The sequence below is a fragment of the Podarcis muralis genome, chromosome 9 (genome assembly GCF_964188315.1).
Source record: "Podarcis muralis chromosome 9, rPodMur119.hap1.1, whole genome shotgun sequence".
Lineage (NCBI taxonomy): Eukaryota > Metazoa > Chordata > Lepidosauria > Squamata > Lacertidae > Podarcis > Podarcis muralis.
In genome coordinates this window covers 54499665-54520631 of record NC_135663.1, presented here as the reverse complement: position 1 = coordinate 54520631, position 20967 = coordinate 54499665, and the positions used below count along the sequence as shown (strand labels likewise).

At 43.8% G+C, this 20967-nt stretch overlaps 1 protein-coding gene across 1 annotated transcript in view; it reads left to right on the top strand.

The window, feature by feature from the left end:
* Window positions 1–4193: 4193 nt before the first annotated feature.
* KDR (kinase insert domain receptor) overlaps window positions 4194–20967 on the top strand; it is a 48616-nt gene continuing 31842 nt past the window's right edge. The window contains exons 1-10 of the mRNA XM_077934288.1: window positions 4194–4536; window positions 10619–10709; window positions 11247–11443; window positions 12680–12822; window positions 13258–13426; window positions 15132–15286; window positions 16273–16447; window positions 17607–17718; window positions 18388–18551; window positions 20649–20805. Coding sequence (XP_077790414.1) covers window positions 4464–4536; window positions 10619–10709; window positions 11247–11443; window positions 12680–12822; window positions 13258–13426; window positions 15132–15286; window positions 16273–16447; window positions 17607–17718; window positions 18388–18551; window positions 20649–20805 — 1436 coding nt within the window. The 5' untranslated portion in view covers window positions 4194–4463. The remainder of the gene's footprint in view (window positions 4537–10618; window positions 10710–11246; window positions 11444–12679; window positions 12823–13257; window positions 13427–15131; window positions 15287–16272; window positions 16448–17606; window positions 17719–18387; window positions 18552–20648; window positions 20806–20967) is intronic.

Here is a 20967-nt window from a genome sequence, read left to right as displayed (position 1 = left end):
AGCACACCAATGCAAGTAGATAAATAGGTACTGCCATGGCGGGAAGGGAAACGGAATTTCCGTGTGCTCTGGTTTCCGTCACAGTGTCCCGTTGCATCAGTAGTGGTTTAGTCATGCTGGCCACATGACCCAGAAAGCTGTCTGCAGACAAACGCTGGCACCCTCAGCCTGAAAGCGAGATGAATGCTTAACCCTCCAGGAGTCCTTCACCTTTTTACCTAGAAATTATGCTACTGCAGAAAGGTAAAATGCCCATTTTTTTTTGCTCCTCCCCCCCTTTTTTCCTCTAGTCTCACCCACCACTTGGAAGGCTGTCAATAAGGGAATGTGGTCTTCTGGGTGGAAAAGGTCTCTCACCTCTGTGCCAAGCCATTTGCATGAGAAGTTGCTTCGCAGGAAAAGTTTGCCATGTGAGACTGCCTTCTTTACAGTTCAGGTAGCTGCCACATCATTATTCACTTATGTGAACGGACCTTAACTTTATTGTCACTTGACCTGCCCAGCTTTCCCTAGATATGGCACAGACTTCCCCTTTTGTCTGAGCCATGTCCTATTGGTGCCAATGTTACCAGTCAGTGTGCCAAAAATTATTATGCAAATAGAGCTCCAGAGCTCAGTTTCACAGGGGCAATGAAAATTTGCACATATGAATGGAGACTGAAATAAAAATGTCCCTGGATTGAAAAACAAGACCAGTCTGAAACTGCTGGATTCATTTTTTATTCCTAAAATGCGAAAGCAAACTCATTTATTGGCCCAGATATTTAGTTCGTTTGCATGGGAAGGGCACCATGAACATCAAGCCCAAGGTGAAGGAACCAGAAATCCAATAAATGCCCGCCTGCTGAATAACTAGAGTAGTCCTGCGTGGTCATTTTTGTTGAAATAACAATTTCTGGACATGTGAAAGGTACAGGACGTTGTAGTGTTGACAGATCTGAAGCGCAGGTGGCAAGCTTCCCTGCTGAAAAAGCCAACAGGTCAGGAAACATGTGGATCTGATGGGGAGGAAGTGAAAGGAGTGATTCCCAGCTCATTTTCCTGATGACAGGCCTGTTTAAAAAGAAAGCAAGGGGCATTGGAAAATGACTTTCACTGGTTCTGGACATTACACAGCCATGATGAAACTTTAGTTCATTCATGTCTCGGCAGCGGTGGTCTAACCTCAGTTTTCTTCTGTGGTTTATTTCTTTCCTCTCCTTTCCTCTAGAAACCCCGTGAGCCACTGATACATGTTAAATTCACAAAGCAAGGGAGTATACTCATGATCATTTAATTGTTAAAGCATAAGTAATCACTATTAAGTGATCCTATATAATCTTAAGAGTACATAAGCGGCAAGATGCTTGGGGAAATGTCTAAACTTACCTCATACACTGTAATCCTATACATGTTTACTCAGATGTAAGTCTTACTGTATTGAAAGGGGCTTACATTCAGGTCAGTGCATATAGAATTGTAGCCCCAATTGCCCCATAGCAAACAAACTGCTATCACATCCGAAGGTTACTTGCTATTATGTGAAACCCACCTGCTATATTTCCATTTAATAAACCTGCTTATCCATAGCAGTACAGAAATAACATTCCCCAAACCGTTTTTAGGGCCCATTCCCTTGGGTTGCATAAATTTGTTTTTATTTTTTGCACCATCCTCCAAAGTCAAAATATTTTTGCTGGTTGGACCAGGGGAAAAATAATTACATTATCTCCCTTGAATATTATCGCTGCAGGTTGCAAAGCAGCAGTAAAAATATGCATATCTATACTTTAACCTACGAGCAGCACAGCTGTAAATCCAGGTGGAAGATATGTCAGCACCCGGATAGTGTATGAATCAAACATGTTTCATGTCCTTTTGCAACACCACTTCTCCCTATACAGTGGTACCTCAGGTTACATACGCTTCAGGTTACAGACTCTGCTAACCCAGAAATAGTACCTCGGGTTAAGAACTTTGCTTCAGGATGAGAACAGAAATTGTGTGGCGGTAGCGGGAGGCCCCATTAGATAAAGTGGTGCTTCAGGTTAAGAACAGTTTCAGGTTAAGAACAGACCTCTGGAACGAATTAAGTACTTAACCCAAGGTACCACTGTATGTAGTTATCTGGAAGCTGAAGCAAGCAAGCCAAAGCCTTCAAGGCAAAGGGGGGGGGGGAATCCTATTTTCTGGGGTGAGCGGATGACTAGTATGGCCAAAAGCAAATCTCAAAGCCCAAGCAAAACTCAAGCCCTATTGAGTTCCATGAGGTTTACTCCCAAGGAAATGTGAGGTGCCAGCTTCAGTGGCTTTCACATTCCTTATGCCTCAACAGTTCTGTAACTTTATTAAGTAGGACAGTTATAAGCACACTACAGTGGTACCTTGGGTTAAGTACTTAATTCATTCTGGAGGTCTGTACTTAACCTGAAACTGTTCTTAACCTGAAGCACCACTTTAGCTAATGGGGTGTCCTGCTGCTGCCGCGCCGCTGGAGCACGATTTCTGTTCTCATCCTGAAGCAAAGTTCTTAACCTGAAGCACTATTTCTGGGTTAGCAGAGTCTGTAACCTGAAGCATATGTAACCCGAGGTACCACTGTACAGAGGAAAGGGAATGGCTCTACCTTCTTTTCTGAGTTCAGAGGGCTAAACAGGAAGCTGTTCATGTTGCCCACAGATGCCAGAAATGATAGCGCAGACGGCAAGCTAGGATCTTCTCTGCCTGGATCTCACTTCTGAACTTGTTGTTTTCAACAATCAAGGAAACAAAATTCAGCTTGTTGTCCTGGGCTCCTGCTGCCTCCTGTCCTGTCCAGACTTCTTCAACCAGACCCTCCTGCCTGTCTGCACGAGGTGTTTGTGGCAGGTCTGAGGAAGAGAAATCGTGACTGATGCAGAGGAACAGCAGGAGTGGAAGCAGGGCACTGGGAATGGCTGGGAGGGGTCCGCTCTCCCCTCATTCCCTGCAGAGCCTTCAGAGCAGAGCTTTTGCAAGTTGCGTCTAATGAGATTTGGGCCACCAGAGTAGCAGAGATTGAGTTTCCAGTGTTAATGGGAGATGTGCAGGTCTTTCATTTCTTTTTTTAAAAACAGACTTAAGTCAAGCTAGAGATCTTGGAAATGAGTCTTACGTAACAAATCTTAACGTGCAGGAAGTCACTCCTGATTCTGAGAGCAGGATTAAGATGGTCTCCTCATGCTCAACCAGAGTACAATGCTTCATGCATTTGAAGAGCTGGGCTCTAGTCCACAAAACATTATTTATTATTTTTATTTATTCATTAAAATATTTGTATGCCACTATTTCATTTAAAATATCAAAGCAGGTTACAAGAACCCATACATATATGCAATACAAAGCAGGCAAAACATTTAAGCCAGATACCATCCACTGACTAATGTGCCACAAGAATTCTGTTGGGCTCCTCTAGATGAGGAATGTTTATTTAGCATTCATCCTAATTCCCTTGCATAAAATGCGCTGGTTAGACTATGTCCGGTCTATATGGAACATCTGTTTTGATTTGCTTGTGGGGTGTTTATACATCTTCCCATGAATTCATCCCATACTTTTCAGAATGATTCCCCATCACTTTCTTAACCGCAAAGAGTCCTTTAAAAAAATAAAATATGTGCGCTTTGTAGGGTTACCATATTTCAAAAGTGAATATCTGGGCACACAAAAGTTGTTGCAGGTTCCACTTGTAGTCATTCATATATAGAAACATGCTTTTACTGAGTTTCAGTCTTACTCAGGAAGGTATCAAAATTGCCAGGGTACAACCTATCAACCGGACTTTGGCCACACAGTTGCTTGAAAACTTTTAAAATAGGTCAGTTTCACACCTCTCTATCCATCACAACGGGGCAGATGTTTGCAGAAACATGTGGTTGAACTGCAAGCCAATAACTTTCGATTTAGTTAGAAAGCAGAACTCTGACACACGTGTAGTCCCAGTGGGAGCTAGAAAAGCGTGGAAATGAAACTCAGAAGCACACCTCCCAAAAAGGATTTTTATTTTATTTTATTTTTGCCTCTGGGTCTTGTGGCTGAAGCTCCAAGAAATTCACCCCAGAAGAAGAGGATGTTTGGGGAGAAACATCAGGGTCGGAGGCGGGGCTAGCGTGTCAAGCCCCTCCTCCGAAGGAGCGCTGGGCCCGAGGATTGGTCAGCACGGATTTGCAAAACCCCGCCTGGCGGGGAAGACTCTGGCCAGGCTGCTGGGGCATCGGAGCGCCTCGAGGAGAATCCGCAGAAATATTGTTTCTCTGCCCCGCCTAAGGAAGTGCGCTTGTCGCGCCTGCTCCGCGGATCTTCTGGCTGGCTGAAGCGGTCGGATCGAAAGCAAAGCGGCTGAGGCTTTGGCCCCGCAGCTGATGTCTGGGCTATAATAGAGATCACCCGGGGTTGGGTAGCTTCCCCTGGACTTGACCTGCTGTGTCACCCGCGTTTTGTTGTGGTTCTTGTTGCTCCGAGGAGACATGGAGCTGGCGGCGGGACTGGGACTGATCCTGGCGCTGTGGGCTGCTGCGGAGCCCGGGCTGGTTGACGCGGGTAAGAGGAGCGCATGAGTGTGTGTGTGTGTGTGTGTGTGTGGTGTTGTTGTTGTTGGGTTGGTGGATAACTTAGCTGATCTCCTAGGGGCTCCCCTTCCCCAGGATCCAGGGAATAAGTTCAGCCAAGCTAGATTGGCACAGATCACACTCACACACACCCCACCCGCCGCCTCCCCAGGTGCCGAGGAATTCTCTGGGTTGGGGGGGGGGGAGAGAAATAGCCTGTCGAAGGATAGATGAATTTGGCGCGCGGGGGGGTGGGGGGCTTTTTGAACAAAGAAAGGTGGAAAGAACCAGCTGCAAGCGTAGCCCCTTTCACTGGAACGAAGCCCCACCGAATTAAGCTGCACTTACTTCCGAGTAGCCGTGGCCGGGATCGCTCTGCCGAGCGCCGATGTTCCGCGTTGTCTTGCGCAGCGCCTGGCGCACAGAGCGAGCCACATCCAAAATGCGCAGGTGATCTTGGCGACGCGCGACCCTTCCGCAACATGTTGGCTTCTCTGGTCATAGAACCATAGAATTGGAAGGGGTCCCGAGGATCATCTGGTCCAACCCCCTGCGATGCAGGGTATATGCCGCTGTCCCTGACGCGGGGATCGAACCTGCAACCTTGGCGTTGTCAGCACCGCGCTCTAGCCAACGACGACCAAGGCGGCGACGCCCCGTACCTGGGAATAAACCCCATTGAATTCAGGACAAGTGATTTCAGAGCAGGCAACGCTTAGCCTTGTACTGTATGCACCGGGCTGAGAGAGCTGACCTGAAGCTACTTTGGTTATCTGGATGAGCTGGAGTGGCCCTGCCTTGGGGGCTTTCTCTGTCTCGTTCTCTCCCCGCTCCCCTCCGTATTTCAGCTGAGCAAGGATGTGGCTGGCTGAAGGGCTCAAACTTATTGTTGGGTCTTTTTTAGCAGCAGGGAGAGAGTCCGAGGTTGGAGAGTAAGGAAGAGAGGATTTAGGGCCCTGGCTCCAAATCTCCTCCTGCCCCTCCAGAAGGATCACCGTGGGTTTCTCCAAGAAACCCACTTTCAGGTCCATTTCACCCAAGTGCCCCCCTCAAATCCTTTTTTGTGTAAGGGTGTAAAAAAAATTGTAATCTGTGTTTAGATTCTGTGAACCGCCCAGAGACGTGCAGGTATAGGCCAGTATATAAATTCAATAGATAAATAAATCTATTTTAATATTTCAAATAGATTTTAACTTTTCTGGGACAGGAGCCCGCCCTCTTTGTCCTCCCTAAAGTACCACTCATACTGATGGTGCAATATTGACCATGGCACTACGCCATCATTTGCAAATAATGTGCATGTCTGCACATGTTCGTGTTGGTATGTTAAAAAAAAAAAAAGGACCACAGGGAACCACTCTGTCAATTACAGTGGCAGGGATGGACATGCGTGCAGTCTTCACATCATCCTTAGTAATATTACTATTGATGTTATTATCACAGGGTTGCCATATTTCAAAAAGTGAAAATCCAGACACAAAAGTTGTTGACCGTTTTTTGGCTAAGTTGGTGAGCTTTTTTGGGAAGGAGGGGGCCAAAGTTGGTGAGCTTTATCGTTGTTGTTATTATTATCATCAGTGTGTATGATGTGCTGCTTTTTATACATCTTTTCCCTGGCTCAGAGGTGACATTCATTTTGTGAAATACCCCCTAAAGTCCTTGCCAGTCTTGCTTTACCTAACCCTTTGGGATTATTAACCCATTGACACTGCAACCAGTGATACCAGTAGTGATACCACTGGGACTGGGGGTGGGGAGCGTGCAAAAGGTGGGGAGCCCATCTGTAGTAGAACGAACGATGCAATGCTGGAACCACCAAGAGGCTGAGACAATAAATTCTAGATTCACCACCATCCATCTCCCATCTTTAGTTCCACAAAGGGCATCACTGAGACTAAGGATGACAGCAACTAAAACTGATGGAATACGCAGAGGTGGCGAAACTTACCGGAAGAATAAGTGATCAAGTTGAGAGATTTTTGTTAAAAAAACAGAAAATGTGTTGAATATAAGAAGATAAATGGTAAACAATTAAAAGCATTAGCATGATTGGCATAAACCCAAGCAGTAAGAAATAACTTAAAGGAAGTACAAAGGATACATTTGTGAACAGGTTTGAATTGGTGATGCAGTAAAAAATAGGATATAAAATAAGAAACTGCAGAGAGGGAGGGAAGCCACAGAAAAGGTAAGGGAATAATTTCTATTGTTGAAACATTGTAAAATGCCAAAACGCAAAATAAAATTTAAGAAGAGACGTAAGGATGAGGATGCTGACAGGTTGTGCCAGTCTCTGGGCTGGTAAGAAGGCAGGCAGGTGGGGCAGGCTCAGGGCAGGCTGAGGTTTGTGGCACAACACCCCATTTGCCCTAATGTGCTGCATAAAGTATGGTATGTGCTGTGCATGAAATAGGTGCTTTCTCATATTGGTGAGCAGAGGATCAAGGCTTTGGGAATATCACCCCTGATTTTCCCATTAAGCCTGCTTTAAGAAGTTAAGAAAGGACCTGCAGGATCATACCAAAGGTCTATCTAGTCCAGGCTTCTGTTTCGCACAGGAACCGATCAGATGCCTTTCAGAAGGCCACAAGCAAAACCACTGTGTATCTCCTCATGGTTATTCACCAGTGACTGGTATTTCGAGCAAGATCAGAAAGGAAGAGCTAGACTTCTTGACTATTTTGAACAATGTTTTGTTGTTTAGTCGTTTAGTTGTGTCTGACTCTTCATGACCCCATGGACCAGAGCACACCAGGCCCTCCTGTCTTCCACTGCCTCCCGCAGTTTGGTCAAACTCATGCTGGTAGCTTCGAGAACACTATCCAACCATCTCGTCCTCTGTCATCCCCTTCTCCTTGTGCCCTCCATCTTTCCCAACATCAGGGTCTTTTCCAAGGAGTCTTCTCTTCTTATGAGGTGGCCAAAGTATTGGAGCCTCAGCTTCATGATCTGCCCTTCCAGTGAGCACTCAGGACTGATTTCCTTAAGAATGGATAGGTTTGATCTTCTTGCAGTCCATGGGACTCTCAAGAGTCTCCTCCAGCACCATAATTCAAAAGCATCAATTCTTCAGCCTTCTTTATGGTCCAATGAACAATGTTAGGTTTCATATAGTTTACTTTTTCTTTTTAAAATCCCCCCCTCCTTCCATACCCATTATTGCTTGTTTGGCTTTCATTGGTGATACCCAAATGGGAAGATAAATCTATGCTTGCCATCATTTTTATCTTCTCTGAGCTTTTGTGATCCACATAAATATATGAATTTGGCAGGTTTGCTCCAAGGATATCTGAGATGAGGGATACATTTTGAGCACAATCTTAGCAAATGTTTTGTGGAAATCGATGGCAGATAGCAGTACAGAGTCCTATGCCTGTTTACTCAGAAGTAAATCACAGTAAGTGGGCCTAGGGCTGCAGCTGTACAGTTCTTGCTGGATGGCTGCTGAGTTTTAGGGATCAGTGAAACAACAATTAAATAGTTAAGATGATAGATGTAGTGCCAGCAGTCGCAATACAATGGCTTGGAGAAGTGAAATGCAAGCAGATTTCACCACAGAGCTGATGATTTAGAATTACTGTTTATTAATATATTTACTTTAATGCTAGCAAAAAATAAGCTAATATGAGAGAAGAAATTTCATATTAATAATAAATTTAGGATGAAAGGACAATGTGAGGTTGCAATTCTAGTTGTACACTTACCTGGGAGTAAGTCTTTTTGAATTTAGTGCCACTTTTTTCTGTGTAGACATGCTAACAATCCTATAGATGTTTTCTAGCATTCATTTTCCCCTTTGAGCCAGTGGCTGCCAAAACGGAATGTAAAATCTGTCTGAGTGACGTACATTCAGACAAAAAGCAACTCATGAATGAAATATTACTGCCGTAGCCTAATAATTATAAGAATAATGGTTTGCCAATGGACCTTATGACATTCCATTTTGTCTTTGAATTACAGTCTTTCACAGCAGCATATTTACATTGCGTTTTCCCCCTTCCTCTCCTTGTGTTTGAGTGTTTCTTTGGTATTGCTCATGGAACAGAGTTCCTGTTTCAAGTGACATATCAGATATGAATTACTAAAAGCATTGTTTTGGAATCTCAAGCGTATTTAGAAACCAGGGCTTCTGTTCTGGAAAGCCGTATTCTCGACTTCCATATGTATGCATGTGACTTCCATTATAGGAAGCTGTCTCATCCCTGAGTCAGAAAATTGGCCCGCCTAACTCAACATTGTCTACAATGACTGGCAGTGCTCACCAGAGACTCAGGCAGGAGTCTTTCCTGGACCTACTAGAAGATGTGGAGGACTGAACTGGAGCAAATGAGGTCCTTGACCGCTGAGCTATGGCCATCATTGAACTATGGCTGCACTTTCTTTCCTGCGGGGCACTAATCTGGGTTGCTGGACTTTGCCATTGCCACGAGAGCTGACTGTGTGCCCTAGAATGTGCCCAGTTATTGTCCACTTTATTGAATATTGTGGGAGAAGGATCAATAGTTGCCTTTTAAAAAAGCTTGCCTGCCATTCCATTGAGGGGGCATCATTTGAAAACCACTTTGTTATCTTAACCCACATAATTAGTGCAACGAATGCTTAGAATATCTTACCTAAACGCTTAGAACATCTTCCCTGAAATTGGTTTTATAGTAAGGTTGCCATATTTCCCGGACATAGCCGGAATATGGCATTTGCAACCAGTGACTGGGTGAAAATTGCTTCAATGTGTGGGAAAATCCAGACATACGGCAACACATGTCGGAAGTCTAGCTCAAAAAACGTCATTTGTTTTAGAGTTTTTGCAAAAAAAGAAAAGAAAAAAACAGCTCAACTTTTGTGTATGGATTTTCACTTTTTGAAAGATGGCAACCCTATTTTATAGGAACAGATGAATTTTAAGCTCCGTGTAATTCCCAGCTCTTGAGTAGCAAAAGAAGCATCCTCTAAAAATCTGAGCAATAGGATTAAGTTAACTTCGAGAGGAGTTACTACAGCTTCCATCAACTTCTGTTCTGGACTGCAACCCCTACCAGCCCCCCTGCCCATGCTAGCTGAGGCTGATAGGAGTTGCAATCCATTTATTTTTTTAAAATTTTTTATTAGATTTTCCACAATTATAACAAAAACCACGAAGCAAAATGACACACAAAAACAGAGAAAAAAAGAAAAATACATCAATAGAGAAAAAGAAAAAAAGAACAGTAAACAGATAAACAATAACAGCAAACTTAATTCTTTACAAATCCAACCTTTTAAACATCTTCGTTGACTTCCTCTAGTCCCTCCCTTCTGAGTTTCCTTATAACTGAAAGTAACAACTTTCCAATATCATTGTTAAACTAAAACAATCTCCGATTAAATAGGAGTTGCAATCCAAACCACATTCATATATGTTAATCTTCACATACACAAACTTTGCTGTTAATAGCTGCAGTGGGATCAGCCAGCTATTTTGCACACCAGACTCTCCCAGTTTAAAGACCTTTTCTTTAGGTCAGTAGTCTAACGCTTATATTGATGTGTTCCTCAGAATAATGTCGAATGAGGCTAATTAATTGGAAGCACTGGCAAATGATGAATTTATGATTAATTTGTTGTTGTTTTTTTAAAAAAGTAAGAAAAGAATTAAGTTGTTCCTAAGAGAATGAGATCATCATGTAGAGTCAAGTTCACTTTGTTTCAATGCCCCACATCCTTTAGTTAGACCTTGAAGTTAGTGGTGCAACAAAACAGGAACTCCACCCTTGCTGTATGAATTGCAGAGCTGAGTTGCTAGCCTCTGACCATCTGCCCATTCTTCCTGTTATGACAGAGCTCATGAATTTCTGTATGATGTGTGAAATCCTTCCTAATTTAACTCTTCAAATGCACAACCCCTATCCCATTGACCTGCCTGGATCAGGCATGGGCGCAGAATTTTCATACGAGTGAGTTATGTATGACACATATAATCACATTTTTGTTGAGTGTGTGTAATTTGGCATGTTCTTTGGTCTGGGGCTGGGGCAACCCAGTCAGATGGGCAGGGTACAAATAATAAAATTGTTACTTTTATTGTTGTTATTTTGCAGGCTCATCTGTTTCATTGGATCCACCATCCCTTAGCATCCAAAAATCTGTTATTACTGTAACAGCCAATGATACGCTACAAATTAATTGCAGGTAAGGCTGGGGCATCACATTGATGGTTGTGTTTATAAAGTGTGTGTTCTTCTGAATCACTTTCCCCCCTTTTTACTGTGACTTTCTTTGCTATCTTTCCATAATAGATGATAACCAAACGAGAAGCATGTAAACAAGGAACCAAGGAAAATCCAAGTGTGTGTAAACATTCCTGGTTCACCTGTTCAAAGCTTTAGGGCAGAGGTGGAGAACCAGAGGCCTGGGGGCTACATGTAGCCCTCTAGGCATCTCCTTGCAGTCTCTCGAGATTCTCACTTAGTCACACCCTTCCTTGGCCCTGATCTACCCCTTCCTTGAGCACTTTTGCGTGGCTGGAATGCGTCTTTTAACTGATAATGTCTCTTGCTGATCCCCATGTTGAGTAGGTCAACACAGCTCCCTGCAGTTTGGGACTCTTCTTTAGGGTGCGTGACTATGGACTCCCCTTGGGGGCATTGCTATGGGGTCTGCCATGATAAACTCCTGCATCATGTCAGAGTTTGCCCTCACTCATACCTCTCATTTTTTCCACCTTAGTGGTGAAAGAGCTTTGGAATGGCTTTGGCCTAACAACCAGACCAGTGCTGAAAACCGAGTGACAGTGACAGACTGTATAGACAATGTCTACTGTAAGATGCTCACTCTTACAAAAGTAACAGGCAACGACACGGGAGCCTACAAGTGCCTTTACCAAGACAACCATACAATGTCAAGCGTGTATGTTTATGTACAAGGTAGGTGCTGACTGTTTGGGAAATTGAAGATTAAAGCTGCAGTTCTATACCTTTGCTTGTCCTGTTGGAGAAATGGGACCTACATCTGAGTAAACATGCATAAAGTTTTAAGGGGCTTCATAGAGCCTCACATACCCACACTCTCTTGTGAGCAAAGAAACTTCTTTGTTGACCCTGGCATTTCCTATAGAGAGGACTAAAGCTTCCATTTTCAAGGCAGATAATGGGTGCTTGGGGCTTTTTATATTTATGTTTAGAATTGATGATCATAGAATTGTAGAGTTGGAAGGAGATCATCTAGTCCAATGCCCTGCAAGGCAGAAATAGGCAGCCATCCCATACAGGGACCAAACCTTGGTGGTCTCAGCACCACACTCTAACCAACTGAGCTATCGAGGCTAAATTTATTAAAAGTTTCAATATATTAAAATAATACCAAGATGGTGTACAATAAAATCACTCAGTAGAAAGCAACGATTCGAAAACGATTCCACATCAAATAAAAACAATTCAATAAAAGCTACATATCCCAATCACAGGAATTATTCGGTATCAAAATAAATTGTTTCCTTGGTGCTCGCAATCAGCGGTTAACATGGTAAGCTGGAAGAGACGTAGCCAACCAAAATACTGTAGTTGGGTTTAGCAGCAGTGGCTAAACATTCTGGACCTGAAGGCTGCACCACCGTGTGGTAGGTGTGACCAAACCCACAGCATGTGTGCTGCTGCAAAGGCCATACACATCACATGCACACACCAGAGCACGCAAACATGCTGGTGTCCACATCAACCACACATGGACATAGGCCAGACACAAGGCCTACCTAGGAGTTGTGCAGGCCCAGTGGGGCACAAAAATCACGCCTCTCCATTCTGTCTCAGCTCCTCTGGCAAGAGAGCAAGGACGCCTCTGGCCAGACAGGATGTAGATCACTCTTTCTCCCATCCTCAGATCAATCATCCGGTTAGCAGGGGAATGAGGTAATCTCAGTCCTAATCATTGTGCTCAGCTGGGCAGAGAGTTTGAAACATTCCCATCTGCCCCCGTGCGATGATCAGGATACAGATCCGTTGGGGGTTCCACCTGCCATTTGTTCCACTGTATTAGGACTCCAACCTCCTAACACGGAATCACTCATTTACACTGTTGTATATCATTTTGCTTTTAAAATTAAGAAGTATTTGCAAACAGGTTGTACTGTATTTATTTGATCCCCACTCCCTGCTCCCCTGCAGATGTTACAGATCTTCCCGATGGCCGGTCTCCGTTTGTGACTTCCGTTAGTGATCAGATTGGTGTGGTATATTTAACTGGAAACAAAACTGTGGTGGTACCGTGCCTTGGCTCCACGTCAAATCTGAACGTATCTCTGTATGCGGTAAGACAAAGGAATTGCTGCCTTTTGTCCATTGTTTTCGTAGTTCTCATTCATGGCATCATGAAGGGTACCAGAGACATTACCATCCTTCCACTGATGCTGAGCTCATTGGAGTGGGGATGGAGTAGGGCAAGGTGGCAGTAGCCCCACATGTTCATGTGCACTGTCACCCTAGAGCTTTCCTGACCTAACCCCTTTCTCCTTGACCTGTCCCATCCTTGTTCCAACAAATGCAGTGCTGCCACCAGAAAAGCACCTGCTGTCCCCATGACTAATTGCTGCTGACACCTTCACACTTTCTTTACATTTGGAGGAGGGGTTGATGGCAAGAGACTATGTTGTGTGTGTGGGGATGAGAATGTGGTGGACAACTTGGACATCCTTTCAGTTCTCTGAGACAGTTTAACCGATTGATATATCCTGGTGTCCATGCAGAAGTACCCGGAGAAAATATTTGTTCCTGATGGCAAATCGATTACATGGGACAGTCAGAAAGGCTTCACTATTCCCACCAACTTGATCAACGACGTGAGCATGGTCTACTGCAAAGCGAAGATAGATGGCAAAAGTTACCAATCTGTGATGTACATTGTGGTCGTTGTAGGTAAGCCGTTCTGTGGCCATCTTATTTGTTACTTACATTTTGTTTAGCTTAATGGAAGGGGGTTTGGCAGAACAGCATGAAGTTGTGTTGCTTAACGTAACCATCATCTTTCTAAAAAGAAAATGGTATGGATTTCAAGTAACATGGCTGTCCTATACTGTCTGGGTGAGAGTCAGAGGAAGAAACATGTCAGGGTACTGCCATCAGAACAAGGTAGGGAAGCAGAGGGGCAGTTGGGTTACAGGGAACCTCTGGAAATCTTGCGAAGCAGTTCCTCTTCCTGTGGTGAGGAAAGCCACACCTCCAGTGGGGAAGAGAGGAAAGGACCAGAGGATGCTGATGGGAGCCTCAGCACCACTCCTGGCCAAACCGGCCAGGAGGGAAGCACATCCCTTCCGTTGCCCACCCTGCACAGAGGTGGAAAACACAAAGAAGGAAGGAAAAGGCTGGGGGTGACTAAGCTATGTTGGGGGAGGACCCGGAAACAACCACTCCCGGATTCTGCTGGCGATTGAGGCAGACATGGCGATTGTGGCTCTCCACTGTAAATAGTTTTGCAGCAAAATAAAATCTGTAAAAGACAGGTCTGAGTCCCGACTGATTACTCATGAACAACCACCACTGCCATCTGACCAAACCCAACTAGTGGTGTGCAGTCAGTGGACTAGGCTAGTCCCCTAAATGTTCCTCTGGCACCTCATTCCCAAAGCTTGGGAAGCTTCTGCCCGGCTCAGGGAGGGAGGTGCAATGCTCACATGTGAAACATCCCCCCCATCACCCTCTCAAGCTGGCACCTCTAGCTCTAACTATTCCCCTATGAAAAATGTCACTGCATGTCACTGAACCCAACCACATTCCTTAAATTAATGTGAAAACCAGCAGAGGAGAATCTCTGGTCTGTCAGGCCTTCCCATTGGGCTGAGGCTGTTTTTCCCCAAGCGATGACCACTTGCTGTACGCCTGAGGATCAGCTGGTTGTCAGGGCTTGCAAAGGCCTAGGCACTGTTTGAGTGCCTCACTTGTAGTTCTATAAATCATTTAATGTGCTAACACAAATAAAAGTTATTAATGTTGCAGTTGTTGTATAAGGGATTATGTATTATGTTGTATAAGGGAATGTAATTGAAATTAATAAGATTTTGGAACGCAGAAATAAAGAAAATATTCAAACCATCAATTTGGTATTTGAGCAATTGGTATTACTAATTGTATTATAATTTGGTACTGTTATAATGAGGCTATTATTGGATGGTAATTGAAAATTAATAAAAATTATTATCAAAGCAAAAGCCTATGCACTCTGCTTTGCAAGTACTCTCTCAGGGCACATGGTTTTAAACCATGGAGGCAAAAATGAGTTCCTGGTGTAATTATGACACCAGGTGAGTGGCAGGTGGGCAGAGTGGTAGCTTTGGGAAGTGAGCCTTGACAGATTTTATGGCCGATTATCTTCATTGGATTTGTTGGGTTATATCAAAGAAGACCCACCGAAATCCACAAACTTAGTCAAGTGCATTTATTTCAGTGTGTCCTCTCTGAGTGTAACTGAAAATAATCAGCAGTAAGATCAGTCCGGGCCCCATTTCCCAAACCCCCTTATTTTTCTGAAATTTCACTGTTTTGGTTGCCTCCAAGAATGGAGGCAATCTTACTATGTGGCTTTCATTAACTTGTTCTTCCTTCATTTTTCCCCTTTTCTACTCAGGATATAAAATTCATGACCTTATTATGAGCCCTCCTCACCAGGTAGAGCTGGCTGCAGGGGAGAAGTTAACGCTAAACTGCACCGCAAGGACCGAGCTGAACGTGGCAATCGTGTTTGCATGGGCCTACCCATCAAGCAAGACGACAGCAAGCAAGGTAGCTTCCCTTTAAAGATAAAACTCATGGATTGAAGCCCAAAGGGTTGCCGGTCCTTTGCGTTGTTGCTGCCTAGCTCTCAGAAATGCATGGATAACAATGATACACTTGGGATCATTAGAGCTCCCAACTTTGGGATGATTTGTGTGTAACTTAGTGGCAGTCACTGAAGCATTTTCTAGTAGGAATTGCCTTAGCATCGTGGTGAGAGGAATGACTGCCCTCCTCAATGGAAGCTGCGGAGCACCTCAGCCAGCCCCATGCAAGTGTGCAGTTGGTAACTGGCTAGCTGCTTTGTTGACATCATCAGTCTGCACCCATGCCAGAAACAGCTAGACAGTCGGCAACCACCACACACTCATACAGGGATGACTGATTCACGTCCTTCCTCCATTGCTGCCTTTTCAGCGGCACCAGTAATGCTAGGAATTCCTTTCCTTCCTGAGGGTAGCCAATAATTCCTACTAACATAGTGCTCCATCATATTGCTGGAGAAGATATATTCAGAAAAGCTCATGGTGCTAAGAATAAGGGCAACCAGATGCAAAAGAGGACATGTTTCATAGTTGTTTAATAGCTGTTGAGGCCATTTCCCCCCCACAAGTGCAGATGTTCAAACATAGTACCTTCTACAGAAATCTGATTTTCCTGCACAGTTGTCAAATGGTGGTAGCAGTAAGTTCACAAAAGTTACTGGTGTTGCCAGTCCACCTGGATATGCATTTCCAATATAAATCATTAGTGGCATGCCAACAGGAAACCCATTTTTATCCAGATTGCAAAAGCATCCGTACCTACTCCCCTGGGAACAATCTTTGTTCACCCGGGTGAGTAGCTGTTTACAGATCTGTCTATAAAGGCACAGGAGCCCTATCATCCACCCCATCTGTTCAATGTAGAAAAAAGTCCTCTACATTTTATGTTACATGGGTGAGAGGAGGCTAAAGAGGTGATGTTGAAATCAATCCCTTTGAACTCCGTTACAGAAAAGCCATGCTGTAATCAGGGATGCAAAGACTTCAACTGGTAGCGAAGGGAAGAAGACGTTTGTGAGCACTCTTACCATAGACCACGTGACTGTAAATGATGGCGGTCAATACAGCTGCACCGCCTCCAGCAGCAGTATGACTAAGGAAAACAGTATTTATGTCATCGTCCACGGTAAGGCATCCCCCTGGATTTGATACTTGTGCAAAGAAGATTCTGAGGGAGAAGAGACTCTGATTTAAATAAACCACTAGTAAAATCAAGACCAGTAAACAATGACATGTTCGGGTGGCAACACTCGCCTGATCTCTAGCTGGTTGAGTCGCTGATGGCAGGTAGAAAAGAAGGGGATGAGTTGACAGCAAGGTTGATGCGGTGCAAACACGTTGGCGGGAGCACCATATTGGCTCTGCTGGCGTGTTTGCGCTGTGCTGAACTTGCTAGCCTCCCCTTCTGCCTCTTGGTAAACAGTAGGTGACACAGCTGACCTGTGGTGAGCAGGACCACTATGCTGATTGAGATAGCTATTAAACCAAAGTCAAGGATTTCCTCAATCTTTTATAATTACGTGCTTTGTTTTTGGAAGAGATTGAGCTGGAAACAATGGAGATGTAAAGTACAATCCTATAGGCTCAGCAGGGAGAACCCCTGTCCACTGGGTCAAGTTAGTCCACCAGACCATCCCACTGACAGTCATGCACACCTAATGTGTGGCAAGTGAGGCCATAGTTGCAAAGGAACAACTGGGGGTCGTTTTCCAGTTGAAGCCAATCCCTGTTTATTCACCTTTACTCGGCCAACTATTGTTTTCACCGCTGCCATGCATGGTTGAAATGAACAGGAGAAGCAGACCCAAATTTCTGGATAATACTGAGGATTGTATTTAATAAAGATCAGAATAGATCCATTGAAATTAATGGACCTCAGTTAGCTCTGCCATTGAATTTAAGTGGACTTTCTTTGAGTAAGATTCTACTCTAAATGTTTAAATATCTTCAAAAAAGCACAGTGGGACGATATGGAACCTTGCAAGATACACCTGGACAAATTCCTTAGTTCCTCCTTCTCTCCCCTGTGTAATGTAATAAGGAAATGCATGCTGTGATGTCATGGCACTCCCCCATGTCTGCCAATGATGCAGAGCATGTGTTGAGAAAGGCATATTAGGACAATTGTGTTGGGCTTCCAGAGTACAGAAGGTTCCTCTTGTTCAATAGAGGTTGCCATTAGTCTCAATTTTAAAAAAATCTACGTACAATAAGAAAACCTCTACTTCTGGAAAAGAAGAAATCTCCTATCTAAAAACTCTTGCTGCCTTCTTAAATTCTGACAGAAAAACCTTTCATCGTTACGGGCAGAATGCAATCTTTGGTGGAGACAAGACTGAATGAGCCGGCTAAGATTCCTGTGATATTCAAAGGGTACCCACCTCCAGATGCAAAATGGTAAGAATTGGAGCAGGTTTTTTTATAATAAGAGAGCCAAAATTGCATAATGCATCTGGATATACATTGTCCAGAAGAAGACACTGCTTTGCAGAATGCTACTTATACAACTGCTTTGAAGGTTTTTTGTTTGTTTTTACAATCAAGCAGTATATAAATTTTATGCAATAAATAAATAAATACATTTAAATGTAAAGCTTTCCAAATAGAGGACTGTCTTCTATAAAGTAGGGCACACGGATGTGAGAATCCCCATTGAGCCATGATGAATCATCCTACCTTGCAGGACTACTATAAGACTAGAGAGTTTCTTTGATACTTTATCCCTGAGATCTCCAGAAAAAAATGTGGGATATCAACAGAGGCTTTTAACCTGACCTTTGATAGTTAAGATATTTAGCTTTCTGGGATCCACCTCCTTTTGATGACTCTATACTGTTCTCTCATTATAATGGTTTTATGCAGCTTACTGGTTTTTATAATTGTAATTGTTTCATGTTTTTATAACTCTATTTAATAATGCTGTAACTCATTCCTGGGACTTTATGAAGAGTGGGCAAGTATTCTTACAATGAAATAATTCAGTAAATCTATTCTGCCTAATTACATTCTATTTTTTAAAGCCCACCAAGCAAACACTTATGTCTTTGTTTGCTTGTTTGTTTGCAGGTATAAAAACGGAAAACCCATAGCTGCAAATCGAACGCTTAAACTCGGTTACTCCTTGACAATCACCGAAGTGAGCGAGAGAGATGCTGGGAATTATACCATCATTCTGACCAATCCCATTAACAAAGAGCAAGAGAAGCACACCTTTCATCTGGTTGTGAATGGTAAATTCATCTCTCCTAAATCTTTGTTTTCTTCAGAGGGAAATTCTGCGTCCACTGAAGTCAGTGACAAGCTGCCAATGTGTGGGCATGCTCTGTTTATATCAGGTGCTGTGGGGAGTGGCTTTTATGTGCATGTCTTGATAGGTCAAAAAGTTGGAATGGTGCCCCTCAGAATGCAGAGCTATGGCTACCAATCATTATTACCCTAAGGCAGAGATGGATGCAGCTCTGTTTCTCTGTTTCTCCCCCCCCCCCCGCAATCAATTGTTTGGCATGCATTTCCCTTAATATACAATTTTTGCATGCAATTTTGCCTAGTTCATTTTCCCCCAAAGCAATTTTCTCTAATGCAAAGAATTTTTGTATGCTATTTTCCCAAATATATGCATTTTTTGTGCATTAGTAATCCTAATAGGATTTTCCTACCTTTTTTGGGGGGGGGGGGAATAGAGAAATGTGAATTTCAAAGAATAGCGGTTCTTTGGTTCACACATTGTTTGGGGAAGCTTGAATTAGGTAGATTTTCATTAAAGTGCAGAGCGAACCAATTTCCCCCCCCCCCTCTTCCCCACCTGGGGTTTATTAAAATAACCATCCCATTAACACATTTTCTAGAGTGGTTCTAAACACAGCAATCCAGTTTCATTTATTTATTAAACACATTTATAGCCCCACTTCACAGGCTAAAGCTACCAAAGCAGCGTATATGGTGTACGGAACAGAATAAAAATGCAGAAACTTAAACTCTAATCTGTTAAAGAAACTCTGAAAGCAACAAAACAATTTTGTCAGATATAAAATTGAACTTCTATAAACTACACGGTTTGCACCTCAGAGAAAGCTCTCCTAAACAACAACAAAAAAGTCATCAATGGGTACCTAAATATCATGCTAGGCACCTGTCTAATTTTGGCTGGTAACTGATTTCTGAGAGCTGGAACTGCTACACAAAATCCCAGTTTCTAGTACAAGCTAAAGCACACTTCTGGGGCATCTGGTACTCTCAACAGTGCCCCATCTGATGAGCACAGTTGCCAGAGATACAGTGGGCAAGTTGGGTTCCAAGTTGCTAAAATCAGAACCTTGAACTGTGCCCAGTAGCACATTGGCAGTAGTCTTGGGTGCCGAATCATTGACTCACTAAGCCTTCTGCTATTCTATTTTTTCACCACACCTCTCTTTGTGTTGCCTCAGACAGGCAACAAAAGCTGTTGGTCTCTCAAACCCCAGGTGGGCTGCCATCCATTGCGCTTATTTTGCTTGACTCCAACATCCACCTCAGTTTATTTATTTGGAAGACTTTTGATTATCCAGTTGTTTCACAAAAAGATTATTTTTTCCATCGCACTCTGTGTGTGTATGTAGGAGTTGCCTTTGTGTCCTGCTCTTTTCCTGTCTTCATTGCTCTCCCTGACTTCCGCACATCGCGTGTCCTTCCCCTGCTGTCCTCCTGTGTCTCGCCCATCCTTCCTGACACCCCCCAACTGCCCCGTTCAGCCTCACCTCCTCAAATTCCCCCTTAATTTGGCTGCACAGGAAATATTTCTCCCTGCTGCATCAAAAGTATCCTTTTATTTTTTTAGCACAATAGTATCCCTTGGGTTATAGGGACAAGGGTGGCACTGTGGTCTAAACCACAGAGCCTAGGGCTTGCTGATCAGAAGGTTGGTGGTTCCAATCCCCGCGATGGGGTGAGCTCCCTGCACTCGGTCCCTGCTCCTGCCAATCTAGCAGTTCGAAAGCATGTCAAAGTGCAAGTAGATAAATAGGTACCGCTCCGGCGGGAAGGTAAACAGCATTTCTGTGCGCTGCTCTGGTTCGCCAGAAGTGGCTACATGACCCGGAAGCTGTATGCCGGCTCTCTCGGCCAATAAAGTGAGATGAGAGCCGCAACCCCAGAGTCGGTCACGACTGAACCTAATAGTCAGGGTTCCCTTTACCTTTACCTTTATCCCTTGAGTTACTGTCAAACAGTGATGGTAGTTTTGTGTCCTGTGTTTTGAAGAACACTCTTCCCTTCTTTTGTAACTGCTCGCTGCGAATCATTAGTGATTGCCAGAACCCACAAATGTAATTGTCTTTCTTTTCCTCCTGCAGTTCCACCTCAAATTGGGGAGAATGCCCTTCTAGCCCCTGTGGATTCATATAAGTATGGTTCCACCCAAGCCATAACATGTACGGTATACGCTGTTCCAGCTGTGGCCAGGATTCAGTGGTACTGGCAGTTTGAGGAAGAATGTACTTTCAACCCACAGTAAGTACAACACGACTTGCCATTGATTCAACCCTAAAGTTGGTATTGCTTGGAGAAAAAGCAAAAGGGTCCAACTACTTTAGTATCTAAGGGTCGCGGGTGGTGCTGTGGTTTAAACCATAGAGCCTAGGATTTGCCGATCAGAAGGTTGGCGGTTCGAAT